Source organism: Rhipicephalus microplus, chromosome 1, assembly GCF_043290135.1.
Source record: "Rhipicephalus microplus isolate Deutch F79 chromosome 1, USDA_Rmic, whole genome shotgun sequence".
NCBI lineage: Eukaryota > Metazoa > Arthropoda > Arachnida > Ixodida > Ixodidae > Rhipicephalus > Rhipicephalus microplus.
The window spans coordinates 161,222,630-161,242,455 of record NC_134700.1 but is presented as its reverse complement, the minus strand read 5'-3'; the positions used below and the strand labels follow the sequence as shown (position 1 = coordinate 161,242,455).

The following is a 19,826-nucleotide window of genomic DNA, read 5'->3' as shown; positions in this document are numbered from 1 at the left end:
TGCTCTTGCTCCACATAATTATAGGTGGAGACCATCAATGACAGGGCTGACTTCAAGCAAGTTTGTTCGGCACTGAAGTTACTTGGATTTGCGCAAGCTGAGTGTGATTCACTGTGGAAGGTTGTGGCAGCTATCGTGCACTTGGTAAGCTTGAATTAAAGTAAAAGCCTGGTATCTCGAGGAGAGTGGCCTGGGCTTGTTCGCACATAGCGTACGTGGACTAAGTGCTCACTTAGACGGGGATAGAGTGCTTCTTTTATCTTGCTATATGTCTGCACTTGTCCGTTGTTCAACTTGGAAATTGTTGCCATGTGGCTCTTTGGCACTCCTATAGTGCAACTTGCCCTTGTTGCCCAGTGTGTAAAAATAAATATATCGTTACGTGAAGGTACACGCGAAACTAGGCGCTTGAAGATATATTTACACAGCACCAACGTGCAAGCCAAGACGATGCAGCTGGTTTTTCACCTATCTCATGTTTCGTCGTGATCCAACTTTACCGCTTGACACCATCTTTTCGACAGCCGTCGACTCGACGACCGTATACGCCCGCGATGTTATCACCAAAGCTCAAAAAGCACGACAAGTTGCCCGTCAGCGCCTCTTAGCATCGCAAGATCAGCAGCGGCAGTGTTACAACTTCCATCATCGCCAAGTTTCCTTTAATCCGGGTTCTCTTGTGCTATTGTAGACTCCAACCAGGTGCGTTGGACTTTCTGAAAAACTGCTTTCCTGCTACTCGGGACCCTACCGCGTATTGCGCCAGGTGTCAGATGTGACCTACGAGATAGCCCCACTCAAGTTTTCCTCCTCCTCCCCTTCACTGTCTACGGACATTGTTCATGTATCTCGCCTTAAGCATTACCACTCACCAACATCATAGAAAGCATCGAGACGGTGCTTCAGCACCCGGGGGTTATGTTATGAGACAATGTCCCACAAAAGCGGTTAGATAGGCGCGGAGAAAGACGACGTGATTTTGGTGTAGAACACAGCATTCGTTCTTCATCTTGACTTGCGCGTTGGTGCTGTGTAAATATATCTTCAAGCGCCTAGTTTCGCGTGTACCTTTACGTAACAATATATATATATATTGGTGAAGCTCGCACTACGTCACGCAAGTATAAAACAGAGAAACTAGACGATTCTGGTTCCTTCTGGGTCATTTCTAGTCCTTAGCTATGTGATGCAGGCTGTTTCTATGCCGATTTTCAGTGCAGGGAGGTTTGAGTTAAATCACACACATTCACAGGCATGACACGGTTGTCCAAACTCTAGAAACAGAAGTTTGCACTGAAACCAAGTGTTTGCACCTTTCACTGATCGACGGCTGGCTGTCATTGGCGTAGGCCCTCCATCACTTCAGGGCAAACGTGTGGCCAGGGGGTGGTCCCCACTTCAAATAAAAAAGTGCCCCGCCCCCTCTGTTACGATCGGCCCTGGGGAGCCAAGCAGGAAGTGGACTGTTACGATCGGCCCTGGGGAGCCAAGCAGGAAGTGTTTGGGGGAGAACCGGTTCGTGACTCGCGGTGGCGGCCACCCCCACCTCCCCATTCGGGTTCCTCCTCGCCGGGAGAGCTACGCGGTCTGCTGTGCGTTCGTGACCATATTTGGTAACATTTTGGGGCGCCGGGACCATATATGGTGTTGGATTGTGCCACTCCTTGTGTTGTGAGAGGTGTTTTCCCCTCCCTCGTGGCCGAGGTGCCGGCGACACCGTATTGGCTGACGATGCGGACAAGACGCCCAGTGTCAACAACGTGGCGCTATAAAATGCCGAAGACGTTTTGTATCGCACGCACTCTTCTCTCTTTGGGTCACTTGACCACTTCTCCACATGTAAATAAATCTCTGTTGTTCGTTCGGGCGCTTCTTTCTCGCTGAGTTGTTGGGACTCCGGGTCCTGCCGGTCTCGTTTTCGGTAGCTGGCCCCGTCCTCCTCATCCCAGTCGACCATTTGGGGCTCGGTCTTGCGCAACGCGTCAGTAAGAGTGCTGGCAATGTCGGAATATCTAGGGATGTACTTACGATAGTAACCAGCTATTCCAAGAAAAGCCCGAATATCGGTTTTCGTTCGGGGCTGGGGAAAGTCTCGGATAGCTGCCACTTTCATTTCAGAGGGACGGCGATGCCCTCGACCGATAACATGCCCGAGATAGAGTACCTCTGCTTGTGCTAGCTGACACTTGGGCGCCTTTACCGTTAAACCTGCTTCGCGTAGGCGTGTCAGTACTGCTCTCAAATGCGTCAAGTGTTCTGGCCAGGACGAGGAAAACACGGCGACGTCGTCCAAGTAAGGCAATGCGAAGTCCTCTTGACCACGCAAAACCTTATCCATTAAGTTGGAAAAACAGTAAGGCGCGTTCTTTAGGCCGAAACTCAACACTTTAGGGCGGAATGTCCCCAATGGTGAAATAAATGCAGCATACCGGCTCGCCCTCTCGGTGAGCGGCACCTGCCAGTAACCTCTCACTAGGTCTAGCGTTGAGATAAATTGCGCGCTGCTTACCCTCTCGACGCGTTCCTCAATGTGGGGAATTGGGTATGTCTGATCCTTGGTGATGAGGTTTAACTTACGATAGTCTACGCAAGGACGCGGATCTTTGCCGGGTACCTCCACGAGAATTAACGGGGAAGTGTAATCACTTTCACACGGCTCAATCACACCCAATTCCAGCATCCTGTTAACCTCTGCTTTTATTAGCTCAAGCCGGCGAGGTGACACCCGATACGTCTTAGATCTTACCGGTTCCGACGAGGTAAGCTCTATGTCATGAGTGAGGACGGATGTCCGGCCTGGCTCGCTTACAAATCTGTCCTGAAACTCGGTCAAAAGACCACGCAATTCCTGCTTCTGCTTCGTTGTTAGTTGTGACTTTGATACTAAATCCTCAACTCTTTTCTCGATCGGGACTTCGTCCGATTCGGGAGCTAATTCAGGGATTTCTGCCGGAACCTCTTCCGGAACATTTAAAGTCATGTTGACGATGGCTTCCCTCTCTTTGTAGGGTTTGAGTAAGTTGCTATGATACACCTGGTGTGCCTTACGACTTCCTGGTAATTTTACCACATAGTTGGTGTCAGACAATTTTCGAGTAATTTCGGCCGGGCCGACCCATTGCACTTCAAGCTTATTCTTTTGGGAGGGCCTCAACAACATGACCCTGTCTCCTACAGCAAAGTGTCGTGCTTTAGCGGTCCGATCGTAGTAAAGCTTAGCCTTCTGCTGTGCTTTGGTCATCGCACTCTCGGTCAGTTCTTGGGCTGTTGTTAGACGATCCAATAAGGTGAGGACATATTCCACTACTACAGGATCATCACCCTGACCTTCCCACGACTCTCTCAGCATACGAAGAGGAGACCGCAGTCTGCGGCCGTAAACAAGTTCCGCTGGCGTAAACCCTGTTGTCTCATGTGGTGCAGTTCTTAGTGCAAACATCGTTGCAGGTAAGCACATTTCCCAGTCAGTTTTCCGTTCAAAACATAAGGCTCTTAACACTCGCTTCATCACGGAGTGAAGCTTTTCTATCGAGTTCGACTGCGGATGGTAGACTGAACTATGCAATAATTTCACGCCACACCGCTCTAGAAAGGTTGTCGTTAAGGCACTCGTGAAAATGGTGCCCTGGTCTGATTGTATCTCGGCAGGAAAGCCTACCCGGGCAAACACGGACAGAAGTGCGTTCACTACTTCGACGGAACTTAGCTCTTTTAGCGGGACCGCCTCTGGAAATTTAGTAGCTGGGCAGATTAAGGTCAGGATGTGACGGTAGCCTGAAGTTGTCTTGGGCAAAGGACCTACTGCGTCAATTACCAACCGACGAAAGGGTTCCGTGATTACGGGTACCAGCTTCATTGGAAATTTCGCCTTATCTCCCGGCTTACCCACTCGCTGACACACATCGCAAGATTTTACAAACCTCTCTACATCTTTAAAGCGTCCAGGCCAGTAGTATTCCTGTAAGAGACGATTTTTCGTCTTCTTTACGCCTAAGTGGCCTGACCATGATTCTTCATGCACCAAACTAAGCAAATCCTGACGATACGCCTGAGGTATGACTACCTGGTCAAATTCTACTCCTCGCCTATCTAGATATTTTCGATAGAGTATGCCTCTCCTCTCTTGGAATCTCACATTTCGTTTGGCGATTCCCTCTTTCGAACTGTCCTGGAATTGCTTAAGCGTTGGGTCACCCTTTTGTTCGGTTATTAATGAAGCGGGGCTCACCTGCAGCAGCCGACTGAAATTATCCGAAGTTGGCATGACACACAACTCTTTTGTAGTTCCTAGTACCTGGAATGTGTCACCCTCTGTGCTATCCTCTGTACTACCAGGAATCGGCTTGGGAGCAATGGCATTCTCTATTTGCTCGGTCAACGAGGCGTAATTGACCCCTTCCAATTCGGGAGGAGGTTCAACGTCGCCTTTAGGAATGGTTGCCTCCGCGACTACGGCTTCTGCAGCCTGTTCTCGCACAAGTCGATTTGTTTCCGTGGTGTCCAACTCGCAACCAGGCCCGTTGTCGATTTGAGGCTTGTTTGCCTCAGTGAATGTTGCTCTCGCAGCCAGCGCACGTGCCTTTGATCTAGTCAGTGCCTGCACTATGCCTTCTCCCAACGTTAGACCTTTCTCCTTCAGCATTTGATCTGACTTATTTGAAAATAAGTAAGGATACTGAGGGGGTAGATATGGCGATACCGCGGCTTCTGTTTCCAATGTTCCAAATGCGCCTTTAAGGACAACTTTAGCTACGGGAAGGCACTGACTGTTTGCTTCTACGGCTTGTCTAATCCAGGCACAGTCTCCTGAATACTGTCCGGACTGAACAAAAGACGGATGAACTACGTCCATAGTGGCTGCGGAGTCTCTAAGAACCCGACACTGCTTGCCGTTCACGATAAGGTCGTATATATAGGGCTCTAACAACTTCATGTTCTCGTCGGCTTCATTTATAGATAAAAAGGCCACCTTTTCTTTCGGGCAGTCTTTCGCGAAGTGCCCTGTTTCGTGGCAATTGAAACAAGCAGCCGGTTTTCTCGCCTCAAATTTCCTTTTGCTTGCCTCTGCCGACGCCCCATGGTTAGATGAATTGTTTTCCTCACCCTTTTGTGCGAGACTTGTCGGTTGTTTTCTAAACGGCGCCTTATTCGGCCGTAGGAATTTTTCCCTTTTAAGCTCGCTGTTTGCCCCGAGGGCGCGGCGCGTAACGAATTCTTCAGCGAGCTCTGCGGCTTTTGTTACGGTGTTCACGTCTGGTCTATCCTGAACCCAGAACCTCACCTTTTCTGGTAACCTTTGATAGAATTGTTCCAGACCGATACACTCGAGCACCTTGTCATGATTCCCATACGCCTTTGCCTCTTTCAGCCACTCCCCCATGTTGGCCATTAACTTGTAAGCAAACTCCGGGTACGAATCATTGTTCTCTTTTACGGCGTTGCGAAATTTTTGTCTGAAACCTTCCGCTGACAACCTATATTTCTTGAGAAGGCTCGACTTTACCTCACTGTACTCGTCAGCCTCCTCTTTCGTGAGGCGCGCGATTACTTCTGAGGCCTCCCCCGGAAGTAGGGACAACAAGCGTTGAGACCATGTATCCTGGCTGAAACCTTGCCTTTCACAAGTTCTCTCAAAGTTGACGAGGAACAGCCCAATGTCCTCCCCTAGCTTGTACGATCTCATTAGGTCCGTCATTTTGAACCTGGCCCGCTCTGCTGTACCGGATGCCTCGCTGCCTCCTGCTCTACTATTATGGCTAATCTCTAGCTCGAGGCGCTTCATTTCAAGCTCGTGCTTTCGCATCTTATCTGCCTCGGCTTCTGCCGCTTTCCTTTCGGCCTCCGCCGCCTTTGCTTCGGCCTCGGCCGCGGCCGCCTTTGCTTCGGCCTCGGCCGCGGCCGCCTTTGCTTCGGCCTCGGCCGCGGCCGCCTTTCTATCGGCCTCTGCCGCTTGCCTCTCCTGAATCTCCTCGACACATTCTGACAGCTCGTCATCCTCCGCCCCCAATGCGAGAATCGCCTCTATCAGCTCTGGCTTTCTTTGAGAGTCCGACACCTCCAGATTCAACTCCCTTGCAAGAAGCAACAACATGGACTTTCGCAGGGATTTCAGATTCATGGCTGCCTCCAGTACCGCTGTCTCTGTTTCACAAAGATTCCTGTCCTGCAACTAATTAACCTTGACGGCAACGACAGCTCTAGATACCTGCCTTGCCTCAAGTTTTCCGTTAACTTAGTCTACAAATAAAGCTTCAAAAGCTCTTACACGGAATCCTGCCCTGTCACTGTTAACCTTGACGCCACTGACAGAAAGAGCTTAACCAAGCTATCACACAATTTCTGCCTGACACAAGTTACCTGTTAACCCAATGACCAAGACAGCCCCTCTCTACCAGCTTTTACTTAACACATAGAGTAAATGCCTGGTAAAATTTAACAGAGAAAGCCGGCACTCACCCAGTTCGCAGTCATGTCTCCGGTGTCGTGCCTCTCAGAAGTGCCGTTCGATTCCCTTTGGAAGTCGATGAGCTCGTGTAATCCTTCTCCTGTCGTCCTGTTGTTGAACTTCGGGCTCACTCCGTCCAGTGGTCGCTTTCGGGGTTATCAGCATCCCGCCGCTGCCATCCAGTTGTTGGGACTCCGGGTCCTGCCGGTCTCGTTTTCGGTAGCTGGCCCCGTCGCAGGATCCATCGTCCAACAATTCAGCGAGAAGAAGCGCCCGAACGAACAACAGAGATTTATTTACATGTGGAGAAGTGGTCAACTGACCCAAAGAGAGAAGAGTGCGTGCGATACAAAACGTCTTCAGCATTTTATAGCGCCACGTTGTTGACACTGGGCGTCTTGTCCGCATCGTCAGCCAATACGGTGTCGCCGGCACCTCGGCCACGAGGGAGGGGAAAACACCTCTCACAACACAAGGAGTGGCACAACCCAACACCATATATGGTCCCGGCGCCCCAAAATGTTACCAAATATGGTCACGAACGCACAGCAGACCGCGTAGCTCTCCCGGCGAGGAGGAACCCGAATGGGGAGGTGGGGGTGGCCGCCACCGCGAGTCACGAACCGGTTCTCCCCCAAACACTTCCTGCTTGGCTCCCCAGGGCCGATCGTAACAGTCCACTTCCTGCTTGGCTCCCCAGGGCCGATCGTAACAGAGGGGGCGGGGCACTTTTTTATTTGAAGTGGGGACCACCCCCTGGCCACACGTTTGCCCTGAAGTGATGGAGGGCCTACGCCAATGACAGCCAGCCGTCGATCAGTGAAAGGTGCAAACACTTGGTTTCAGTGCAAACTTCTGTTTCTAGAGTTTGGACAACCGTGTCATGCCTGTGAATGTGTGTGATTTAACTCAAACCTAGTTTCGCGTGTACCTTTACGTAACAATATATATATATATATTGGTGAAGCTCGCACTACGTCACGCAAGTATAAAACAGAGAAACTAGACGATTCTGGTTCCTTCTGGGTCATTTCTAGTCCTTAGCTATGTGATGCAGGCTGTTTCTATGCCGATTTTCAGTGCAGGGAGGTTTGAGTTAAATCACACACATTCACAGGCATGACACGGTTGTCCAAACTCTAGAAACAGAAGTTTGCACTGAAACCAAGTGTTTGCACCTTTCACTGATCGACGGCTGGCTGTCATTGGCGTAGGCCCTCCATCACTTCAGGGCAAACGTGTGGCCAGGGGGTGGTCCCCACTTCAAATAAAAAAGTGCCCCGCCCCCTCTGTTACGATCGGCCCTGGGGAGCCAAGCAGGAAGTGGACTGTTACGATCGGCCCTGGGGAGCCAAGCAGGAAGTGTTTGGGGGAGAACCGGTTCGTGACTCGCGGTGGCGGCCACCCCCACCTCCCCATTCGGGTTCCTCCTCGCCGGGAGAGCTACGCGGTCTGCTGTGCGTTCGTGACCATATTTGGTAACATTTTGGGGCGCCGGGACCATATATGGTGTTGGATTGTGCCACTCCTTGTGTTGTGAGAGGTGTTTTCCCCTCCCTCGTGGCCGAGGTGCCGGCGACACCGTATTGGCTGACGATGCGGACAAGACGCCCAGTGTCAACAACGTGGCGCTATAAAATGCCGAAGACGTTTTGTATCGCACGCACTCTTCTCTCTTTGGGTCACTTGACCACTTCTCCACATGTAAATAAATCTCTGTTGTTCGTTCGGGCGCTTCTTTCTCGCTGAATTGTTGGACGATGGATCCTGCGACGGGGCCAGCTACCGAAAACGAGACAGGCAGGACCCGGAGTCCCAACACCTCCCATGAAAACAATGTCTGCCTATGTCCCTGCTTCAAGGTCTTCTCAGAGCCACCATAGCCTTTCCCGCTCCCTAGTATCCTCTCATATGCACTCGGAGTCTTCCACTAGCTGCCCTCCTCGTTCTTGTTCACCTATTGCCCGTGGCGCATACCCACTGTGGGGGATTGGCCAAGAATTGAGTGTTTTTATGAAATAATGTGTGGTTTTAGACTAATGGAGATTTTATAATAGAAAGGTTACCAATGACCTAGGAAATTGTGGGGCTTGATCTAATGCATATGAATATTTAAATAAAGAAAGGAATTTATTCTCAAAATAGAGCAATACTCCAAATTTTATATGTATATAATCTCGTAGGCATGTTAGAATAATAATACAGCTTAATTAATCAACCTATTAGTTTCATTAATATAGTCTCGGACCGCCGCATATACTGTCGCACTAGAGAACCCAGAAATGGTCGATTGGTCGCCAATTTGTTGGGCTCACCGTTGTCTTCTTCATTTTTAGTGAAATAGAGGTGAGTAGTGGGATATATCTAATGTTTGCTAAACAGCTGTGCCGTTAAAAGAGAACATCACTGTGCCCTTTCAGACCAACTAAGCCACGCTCGCCAGTTCTCGCATTTTTGTATATTCATATGGACGACATTTCCAAGAAGCATGCTGTACTTAAAGGACCCCTGACACTAAACTTGGAAGCTTGAGATGCTTGTGTTGTTTGAGAGTCTTCCATGCAGGGGGTACTTCTGACAAATTATTGATGACATGCGTTGCCCAGAAGATATTTTCATTCGGTTTTAAAGTAAAGGTGCGTGCTCATCCAATTATTCAGATGCAATCAACATTTTCTGTGGTTTGACCTGGTAAGGGGTCCCCTCGGAGCGTTGCAAAGGTCAAGCAGGTATTGTTGGCATCGGAGTATGCTTGAATATCCCAACTGGCACTTGGCGAGGACTATTGTTTGTCACCCCTCTCACTAGGTTGTAGCGTTGGTCTCAAGGTGGTTTTGGCAGCTTAAGCCGAGAATGCTTTTCTTTTTTTTTTTTTAAGGGAGAAATGTTTAAAGCATCCACATTATTTGATTCTTCACTACCCACGGGTCCCCTATTTGAAACAGCGCATTCAGAATCACCGAAGATTGAGTGCACATATATATATCCTCAGACACTGCCCCGTTGTGGGGCGCTAGTTTCTTATGGTACTTAGGTGGCGTTTTGAAGTGATGCAAAATCATTTGGAATTAATGATGCTAGCATAAATGATACAATGGGTTAGAGCATTTACTATTCAATTTTGGCATTACCATTCGCAAAGCTGCAACAAATCGCTGTAAAAAGGTCACAAGCATAACTTTCACTGTCAGGGGTCCTTTAAAACCAAACGTGTTGGTCCTGGATTCAACGCGCAGACCCGAACGAATTTTCCTCCAACTAGGAAGCCTCCTTTCTGAGAAACCTGCATTGGGTTACCAACTCCTTAAAGGGTACTTGCAACGCTTTTACACGTAGCCATCAAACGGCTTCATTAAAGGAGCCTATTGCCTCATGAATCGACTACTGCAGATACTTCAGAATCAGTCAAGTATAAGCAAAGTTATGGAGATTTACTGCAAGCTGTTATTGCATTTTCTTTTCTACTGTTCGGACAAGCCCACTGAAAGCATAGCAGAGAAGGATGGCATGGGCGAAAGAAGTTACATCACGTGAGCGTGATGACCTTCAGCAAATTTTTATTGGCAAAGCTCCTCTTAGTCTAACCTTGTCCTGCGTCAGGCATAACCAGCAGCATCAGTCAGACAGCCAGAAAAACAGTAAGACAGACAGACAGACAGAGGGACAGGTGAACTCGCGGATAGATGGACGGACGGAAGCATGGGTGGGAGCATGGACAGATGGATGGACTGATTCATGAACGGACGAATGCACGGACAGACAGACGGATGGACACTTCGCCCCACTGATCATCATTCACTCCGTCCATATGCTGCGATTTTTACTTCCTTTTTTTCCGATCTACTGTTAACCTTCAGTGCGAACGTGCATGTGTGAGCATTTGGCAGTATTCCGCATTGACCATGGTAACCATGCAGCTCATTATGGTCATATTTGCCAATGGCTGTGAATTTGGGTATATGGCATCATTTCTAGAAAGAGCGAGCGATTCCTAGCTAACTGAGAAATATTCGTAAACTCTAGGCGACATGCTGCACTATATTGTGTGGCTTGCATGTTCTCTGGAGCCGATATGCAGCATTTTCCAACCATGCTGAAAAAGTGTTGCAGAGCTCTATAAGTATGAATTACTAACTTACAGAGACAACGAAGGAGCCACCACAGTCAAACTTTATTTTACAGACCAGTCATGCTATTAACGGTTGTGGGGAGGGCCAGCTCGACAGACTAGCATGTTTTGATCTATCACAACGGGGGTTTCGCCGAGCACGTCACCTTTGCGAGTGGCACTGGCTAACACGTACTGCCAGGTTCACTGTTGACCCAAAAACCTGAATACTCAATAAAGTGTATGGAAAAGTGACTGCCCCTGTGGCTCAATTAGTAGAGCATTGGACATGTTATCCGAAGGTTGTAGGTTCAGTCGCTACCCACAGCAAGTTGATTTTTCATCCTCTTTAATTCCTTTCCATTTATGTCATAGTTACTGTACTACAGCAGAAACATCTGTGCCTGCTAAAAAAATGGTCAAAACTTCCAGAGCCCTCCACTACTCTCATCATGTACTAGTTTTCGGACATAAAACCCCACATATTATTATTACAACAGAAACATATACAAGTAATGCGCTAGCTTATACTTTTTTCCAGCTTCATTATCTGTTGGTTTCATTAGGTTGTGTCTAACAAAAGAGAAGAGCCTTCGATCATAGCTTATACCTTTTTCAGCTTCGTTATCTCTTGGTTTCATTAGGTTGTGTCTAACAAAAAAGAAGAGCTTTTGATCAATCCCCCCTCTTTCATTGACCGATTGTGCGCACTAGTGTCTCTGTTGGCAGGATGGCAGTTTGGTCTGGAATAAGAAGTGTGGCCAGGTCATCATGCGTAACCTGTAACCGAAATGAGTTTGCACTGAAATGCCTTCTTTTCTAGGGGGAAGTGTCTTTTGTGGTTGAGGAGGACCAAGCCAAGATCAAAGGCAGCCTCAAGCAACTCAGCCAGCTCCTCTCTGTGTCCGAGAAGGATTTGAGCCAGGCTTTGTGCCACAGGGTCATCGCAGCTGGCGGAGAGGTCATGCAGAAGGGGCACACGCTCACAGAGGCCATTTACGGGCGAGACGCCTTTGCCAAGGTGAGCCTTTATCTACTGGTCTTCTTGCTGGCAACTTCTTAGCCCTTTGTGTGCAAAGATGTATTTGTGTGTAAAGATGTATTACTGCGATTCAAAGTTTCTTTAAATTAACTTGGATTACATACCAGTTTAGCTACCGGTAATGAAGTAATTAAACGTAACACTACTGGTGCTTTTGTAAAACTTGGATGCTTGTCAAGGAATGCAAGGTGATTGCAATATTTTTCTGATGAAGCCTGTTTAATGTTTTTTGTTGACCAACAGTAACTTCCCCACTTAAAATATCTCTGTGATTTCGTGTAATGCTCATACAACTCAAGTCAATTATTTGCAATTTTAAACACAACTCTAGCTATTTTTTCATTTAGTATCCATCTAAACTCTTCAAATATCTTATTGAACCGTAAGTCAATGTTATTGCAATGCTTATTGGCCTATAGTGCAGTGATACCATTAGTATCATGGCATGAAAGACCTTTTGACAAACTTTGCCAAGTGTTACATATGAGCTTTTGTTTGGAAAGTAACTTCTCTTGCTTTTGAAGTGCCTTAAATGTACGTAATATACTGCAGGATATTTCTAGTATAGCTGCTCAACTTGACCTCTTCTGTTTAATTATTGGTGTGAGGTTTTATTGATCTATCGATTGACTGATTGGTTGGAAACAGGCCATCTACGAGCGCATGTTCTCCTGGATTGTGGGTCGAGTGAACAAAGCCATCGAGGTACATACAGACAGCGTGCTGGGTCGGAAGAATACCGTCATTGGTGTCCTCGACATCTATGGATTTGAGATCTTCGACAACAACAGGTGCGACTCAATGGGCTTTCATTTTAGTATTTGAAATTTGTCTCATAAGCACACGTTCTACTTTCTTACCCAATAGATGTTATGTATGAGATAGTTTATGTGGTTATGACAAATTCTGTAAGTGCTAATCGACTCCTAGCTTTGATACCGTAATATTTATTTTCATACATATATTCATCATTGTAAATTTGTAAAGCTTCTGTACAATATATAGATGCAGCATGCTTATAGACGACAAAATTCCTTCTTCACATTTTCTAACGAATGAACCTTGTTGCAATGACATCACGTTTAATACAAATCATACCTTCATTTTCCAATTTTTTTTACCATTTATTGGTTACTAGCTGAAATTGGCACTAAAGATTTTGGTGCACTTGAACGTCATTACAAATTAAACCATGTTCAACACAAAACGCCTTTGTCACGTGCATATGTTTTTCACATGTCGATACCCGCGTAAACCATTTTGCTCATATTTTTTTTGTTTCCTGTCACTACAACTGAGATTAAGTACACTGATATCATGTCTGATAAAAAAAAATACTTCAATTTATTATAAACATGATTTTCTTGTCTGCTAATACCAGTGCGAGACCTTTCAAAATTTTTTGTTTTACGCAACACTTAGATAGGTTTAGCCTGATTTAGGTGAACGCAGGGGATGCACAGAACACGGACGAGCGCCGAATTTCAACTGAGTTTATTTTGCACTTCTCTAAAATCTGCCTGTATTAACCTATACACAGAAGAGCAAGATAAAAGACGATGGAAAGGGAACCCAAGAGCCATAAGCAAAAGAAAAAAGGAAAAGAAAATACATATGCCTACACCAGGCAAAATGTCAAATATAATACACACCTTTATTACACGTATGTCCCAAGGTAGGCATGTGTATTTTCTTTTTTCTTTTGCTTACGGCTCCTATCTTGCTCTTCGGTGTATAGGTCAATACAGGCAGGTTTTGGCGCATAAAAAGGCTTGCTGAAGTGCAAAATAAACTCGGTTGAAAGTCAGCACTCGTCTCTGTTCCGTGTGTCTCCTGTCTTCGTCTAAATCATGATAAACCTATCCGAGTAGGTGCAAACTCTTCTAAGTCGAAGTGCTATTGTGACAACTCACCCACGTCAAAGTGCTATTGAAATAGATTTATGCAACAATTTGGTATACTTGGTCATGCACTATATATCATTGTTTACTATTAAAAGGCACAGCTGTATGTGCACTACTGGCTTGGCTGACATATTGTCTTGACACTTCACCCTGAAAGGTGGTCTCAGCCTGTCTTGACGTTTCATACGGCTTTGTTTTCTTCTTGCATGTGCAGTTTCGAACAGTTCTGCATCAACTACTGCAACGAGAAGCTGCAGCAGCTGTTCATCGAGCTGGTCCTGAAGCAGGAGCAGGAAGAGTACCTTCGGGAGGGCATTCAGTGGCAGGACGTGCCCTACTTCAACAACAAGATCATCTGCGACCTAGTTGAGGAGCCACACCGTGGAATCATAGCCCTAGCCGACGAGGCCTGCCTCAATGTCGGCAAGGTTACTGATGAGGCGAGTGGTTTGAGCAAGAAATTCTTCGCATTCGCCGTTCGGACAGATTATACAGCTCAGACTGACAGAACAAGATAGTAATTGAAGAGACGAACACTTCAGAGAAATTTCGCGAGAAATAATTGAACCGAGTTGACATGCAAACAGCCTCTGCTCGACGTCTCAATGTCATTTCTTGTGTATTTTGGCACCGTTGTACGGCTATATTCCGCTGCTGTGGCAAAATCGTACTTAATACATGTAGCAAGCAGCTAGTTGTTATGGAAGCTCTAAAGTGTGCTTTTGTCTTGAAGGTTTGCAAGATCTGCCTCAATGATGAAAGGACAATTAAATTAGATTCAGGAAAATTGTCAAGATACATCATAATTTAGTAGACAAAAATATTGTTGTAATAACATCAGTACTACTGCAATGTTTACCATGACTTCTTTGCTTTTTGCAACGCTGACGCTTCGTAATTTTTCACTCTATGTACCCTAAATTTGTGAATATATTTTGATACCATTGTGATTCGTTACCATTTCATTTTCAGATGCTGCTAGAGTCACTGGACAAGAAGCTTGCCAACCATAAGCACTACACAAGCAGAAGAGTGAGTTGAACCTTTTGCAGGCATGTTTTTTGACCTGCATGATTACATCGCGAATGGGAAGTAGTCATGAAATAAAAATAGCATTGCTTTAGTGCTATGTGATTAACAGTCTTGCACTGTTCTTAGCAACAAAGCAAAGGAGAAAGCAATAAAGTTTGCTAAGCTTTCTAAAGGAAAATACAATACGAAGTAGCTTGGTTCAGCTGAGGCAAAAAATGTGTGTCTTGAAAGCGTAAAGGCAGGGAGTAGATTGGCCTTTATTGAGGAGGGAAAGCCAGTCCCCCAAGAGCCATTGCGGGAATCTGACAGGCTACAGATAGTCGATAGATTCAACAGCCAGAAGTCACACGTGCTAGAGAAAGTTACTGAGCTTTAACCATTAAAGCTCAGCATCTTGAAAAAAAAAAAAAAGGAAAGCTCCAGAAGCGTGCTTAACACTCCTCGCTGGAAAATCAGCATTACTTAATTTCCAGAAAGATCGGTTCCTCTGTGTTAACGTATCATGCAACTTTTATGTGTTTCCCCCGTTGGTGCTTGTTTCCAACATTATTGATTGCTACGTCTCTTGAAGGAAAGGTGAAGGCACAGTGTTGCTTGGAAATATGCTTCGCAGTACCCTGCGCTGAATCTTTGTTTGAGTGCACACCAGAGTATTACATTTTTCCCGAGAGAGAACCTCCATTTTCTTTCTGCGTACCCAGCTGTCACCAACGGACAAATCGCTGGAGCACCAGAAGCACTTCCGCATCCTCCACTATGCGGGCGAGGTAACATACTCCATCACAGGCTTCCTCGACAAGAACAAGGACACCCTGTTCCAGGACTTCAAGCGTCTACTGTACAACAGGTGGGTGGAGAGAAATTTGAGGAATCAGTCGTGCATGGTTGTGGCAGGGCTTCCTTTTGCAGGCGGGCAGGCTGTCATGCTGTTTCCGTCTAGTGGCAACATTTCGAACTCAATAGAGAGATTACTCTCTAGAAACTATGAGACATGTGTGTCATTAGTACGTACAGTTCCTGCCTATTAGTGATTAAGTAAACTGAAGCCTGTTACTTGAAAATAAAACTCCTATTATTTCACTTAACAAAACATACCAATGATGGATATCGAAGTTTAGAATTTTGGATTAAGGAGTGATGTAAGATCATTTTTTTTTATTTGAACCACGTGCAATGCAATCTTCAAATGGAGATTTTAAGATCATCCACTGAAGGGTGGTTACATTGAAGGTATGTGCTGGGCATGAACATTTTTAGTTGTGTGCAAGATCCTTTAGGTCATAATGTTGCTTAAAAAAAACATGCTGTGACATCAAATAGTTTTCATGAGCTCTTTGTAAGGCATGCATTTTTATTTAGAAACGTTAATACTCGTCCAGTCCAAATATTCAAGCACTTCAAATAACTGAACAAACAATACAGTATTCAAAATCATTTTGATTCAAATTTTAAAAATTAGAAATTTCGAAGTACATTGCGAAATGAACGGATAGGAATATATTTGTCCGCATTTAATACCCTTGTAAAGGTGCTTTCACTGCATTAAGAGGATGTTGTTAAGTGAACACACCTATCCAGGAAAAATCCGCACTGCCACAAAGAAGGACTGTGCAAGACTCTGTCTTCTCTTTCTGTTTTTTTCACTTCGCAGTCGTGAAACCATATCAACATGCTCAGACCCATACCCTTTTAAATGCCACTTAGATCAGTCCAAGAGGCAGACTTTCTCACCCCCCCCCCCCCCCCTTTTTTTTTCCCAGCTCGGACCCTCTCATCAAGTCCATGTGGCCCGAAGGTGCAAAGAATGTGAATCAGGTGAGATAGCGTCAGGTTAGTTCAGTTACAATCATAGTTCACTCTAATTAGCACCTGCAATGTTAATATTGTCACTCGACGTTGTAAACCAAAGCTGTGCAGTGATTTTAACAGGTTATTTAATCACATGGAGAAAGCTACTTTCGAATACAGTATAGTCAGTCATTGTTTTTTCACGATGAGTCAGTGTAGTAAGCTTTTGAAAATTGAAGCATGGGAACCTGAATGTCTTACTGAAAACTGAAGCTTTCTTTAGTTCGCAGTGCGACATTTGGGCACCACATGGGCGTTCTGACACAAGGAAATGACTAAACCTTATAAACGGGGCCTCATTTTATTTTCATTGAGTAATATTAGGTTCACTGCATCAAATGCCACAGATCTTGTAGAAGCGGCACATGCAACATGTTTAGCAAATGCTGTGCAAAGCATGTCTGCATGTTGACATAATAGTAGGTATCTGCATGTAACAATAAAAGTGTGAATAAGTAACAAAAATATAACAATAAGATGCTTATGTGAGATTAAGAGAACACAGACAGTATTCCCCATCTAGGTCACTCAAATCCCATCTTACAAACCACTGTGAAAATTCACACCATCTTCTCAATGGGAACCCTGATGGGATGCAAAGCAGCAGTGTTGCCGACACTTGCATTCGGCTTCCCTGGCTCGTACCTCGTCAGTGTTGCAGGCGCGACGTCGCCATTCGCGAACGCGATAGGCTTCGCAGACTCTCGCAACGTAAACGACAGCGGGTTAGGCCTAATCGCTTCGGTGGATGTTTCAGCGGGTGAAGGAGCATCGTCTTTCGGCGTCCCCTCCATCGCAGATAAACGAGCCGAAAGAGGGTTACCACTCGATGTGTGTTCGAGCGTTGTGAGCAGTGGAGATTGTAAAGCGAGAGAGAAGTGACACGTACGAACATGTTTCAATGCGTATGTTATGCGCGCGTCAGGTTTATTACGCATGAAATGACAAGTCAGAGGTGTAGTGAGCAGTGGCAGGGGCAGGTGTTGCGGGCAAACGGGCGAGGCAGTAGCTGCGGGTGCTGCAGCAGCGCGTGGCAGGCGAAGGAGAGAGTGATGTCAGCGCTCACTGCGAGGGGAGTGTGACGTCAACTCGCAGCTGTGGCGTGACCTACTTGGCACCACTCTAAAACCTGCGGCAAATAGAACGTGTTCGTACAGACGCACGGAGAGACAGCATTATACAGGCTCATCAAAGTGCTGCTTCGCATCTAAAGGTGTGGCTGTACTGTTCCTTATGTGTCATGCGAGGTAATATTCTCCTCCTGTACTAAATTAACAAGGAAATCATTGGAGTGCTTTACGTCTATCACATTCAAGGTAGCTGTATAAGTAAGATCTCCAATCTCTAGCAATTGAAGAAGCAGCATATATTCTGCATTCATGTGGCTTATAATACTGTCTGTAGAACTGTGCATTTCTATTTCGCTGTATGTACAGTGAAACTTCAATTATATGTCCCCCAGTTTGGCGAAGATCGGAATTCTACGATGAATCAGTTTAGAAATAATGCATTAAAACCTTAATTTTATGATGCATTTTTACGCCGACCTCGCATCTTACGACAACTTTCAGATTCCTCTTGAAATAAAAAAAAAACCTTCACTCGACTCAAACGTCATCCAAATAATCACGAGTGCAAAATATGAAACCGTGTTGCCCTAGTTGACAATTAGAAAAGTAAAGATACATGATGTCTTAGAATGAAAAATTCATTCTCGTGAAAGTTCATACGCTTCTACATATGCCTCAATCGTGTGCGTACGTATCCGGGGTCGTTACCTAATCAAGCTCTCTCAACACAGAGTAGCTTCAGCTGGCCGGAACGCTGATATTTTCTCGTTTTCGGCCCGTGGGAACTTTTCCTGGTCAATGTACAGCTGAGCTCCCGCCTTTGTCGCATTCACAATCACAAGCTTGCGCACACATAAGGGCGCGACATAGCTGTTTTTATCGTGCAAAATTACTTTCACTTGACGTGAACGTTCATAATAAGAACGAGACACCCCTAGTCGCACTTTACAAGCCAACAAATTACAACGCACACTGCTCAGTCAGCACACGAGGCATTCTACACAAACTCGTCGTCCATCGCCATAAGGTTATAGTGATGACAGTGTTTGGCTTTTCTCACAGGAGGCTGTTGATGACGCGGTTTTCAGTTTCACACGCTGGCAATTTTTTAACTTGGTTTATCGGTACAAATATGCGCATTAGATTCAATTTTTTTAAAGTTGAGAATAAATATTCGCTCGCACCTCCTTTAGCCAAGTAACTACCACTGGCAGGAATAATTTGATATACCTTCCTTGCAAAGGCACGAGGTCATGCTGTGGGCTTATTTACCTTTTTTTATGTACCTTTTTTTTTATTGGGTAAGGCTGAGTGTCACCGTCTATAATTTCGGTCTTTCAATTAATATTAGGCTTGTGCAAATATTTGAATGCTTCGAATATTCGAACGAATAGTTGAGTATTTGAATTTGCTTCGATTCTAATTTAAATTATTGAATATTTTCGAAGTATTCGCAATGAATGAATAGATCCATCTTAATCCGCATGTTTAGCAAAGGTGGTTTTACTGCAATGTAGGAGTGCTAAACCGTGAAAACATCTAGTTAGAAGAAATTCGCTTTGCCACGAAGCGCCCTTTATATTTAAAGGGGCTCTGCAACACTTATTGAACGTGGTCAGAAAATGCTGCAGATTGGTATTCGAGGCTTTCGAGAACACGCGAGGCAAATGTCATGGCGCAGCACGCGGCCTGTAATTTACAATAAATTTTCAAAGCTAAAAATTGCTTTCTTCTCTCAACAAATGACACTACAAGCTCAAAAATCACTTTCACAGCCATTGGCTGATTTAAGCATGACGCGCTCGTCGTTACTGGGGCCGCCGCGGGAGGCCGCCACTTGTCCACAAGTACGTGCGCGATCACAGTGAAAAGCCACATACTCGAAGAAAAAAAAAAGAGGTGCTCAAGGTCACGATGTGCGTGTGACGCATTTTATTTTGCCGTGACATTCCTCTCTGCTTAACTTCCAGCTATTTCGTCGGGACGAGAAGAGAGAATACAATTGCAGCGTGCGACAAATTTTTTGAACTCCGCTCGTACTGGACTTATTCTAGAAACTTTGCGGCGGTAAATTTGTGAGGCAACAAGCATATTTACTGGCTCCATGGCTACTTTAAAAAGTGTTGCAGGGCCCCGTTAAAGGAACATGTTACCTTCAAACCAATTCTTCATTTTATTAAGCTTGTCATGACGGCTTATATGCTCTAAGTATAATAAATTTTACAACGTTAAGCATCTTACAGGTTATCACTCGCATCCTACTGAAACTACTACTCAAGGTTGTTTCGAATTCCTTTGATCGAAAAAGAAAACTGGCATTTGCCTAGAGCCCCTATTTCAATTCAAAAGAAGTATTGTGCAGGTTAGTTAAGTCATG

The 19,826-nt window shown here is 45.5% G+C and overlaps 1 protein-coding gene across 1 annotated transcript in view; it reads left to right on the top strand.

Annotated features, from left to right (window-relative positions):
- The window catches only part of LOC119178484 (Unconventional myosin ID), an 83,610-nt gene that overhangs the window by 46,799 nt on the left and 16,985 nt on the right, over nucleotides 1-19,826 (top strand). The window contains exons 6-12 of the mRNA XM_037429694.2: nucleotides 25-144; nucleotides 11,377-11,574; nucleotides 12,244-12,386; nucleotides 13,714-13,939; nucleotides 14,472-14,531; nucleotides 15,233-15,378; nucleotides 16,292-16,346. Of these exons, the coding sequence (XP_037285591.2) occupies nucleotides 25-144; nucleotides 11,377-11,574; nucleotides 12,244-12,386; nucleotides 13,714-13,939; nucleotides 14,472-14,531; nucleotides 15,233-15,378; nucleotides 16,292-16,346 (948 nt within the window). The remainder of the gene's footprint in view (nucleotides 1-24; nucleotides 145-11,376; nucleotides 11,575-12,243; nucleotides 12,387-13,713; nucleotides 13,940-14,471; nucleotides 14,532-15,232; nucleotides 15,379-16,291; nucleotides 16,347-19,826) is intronic.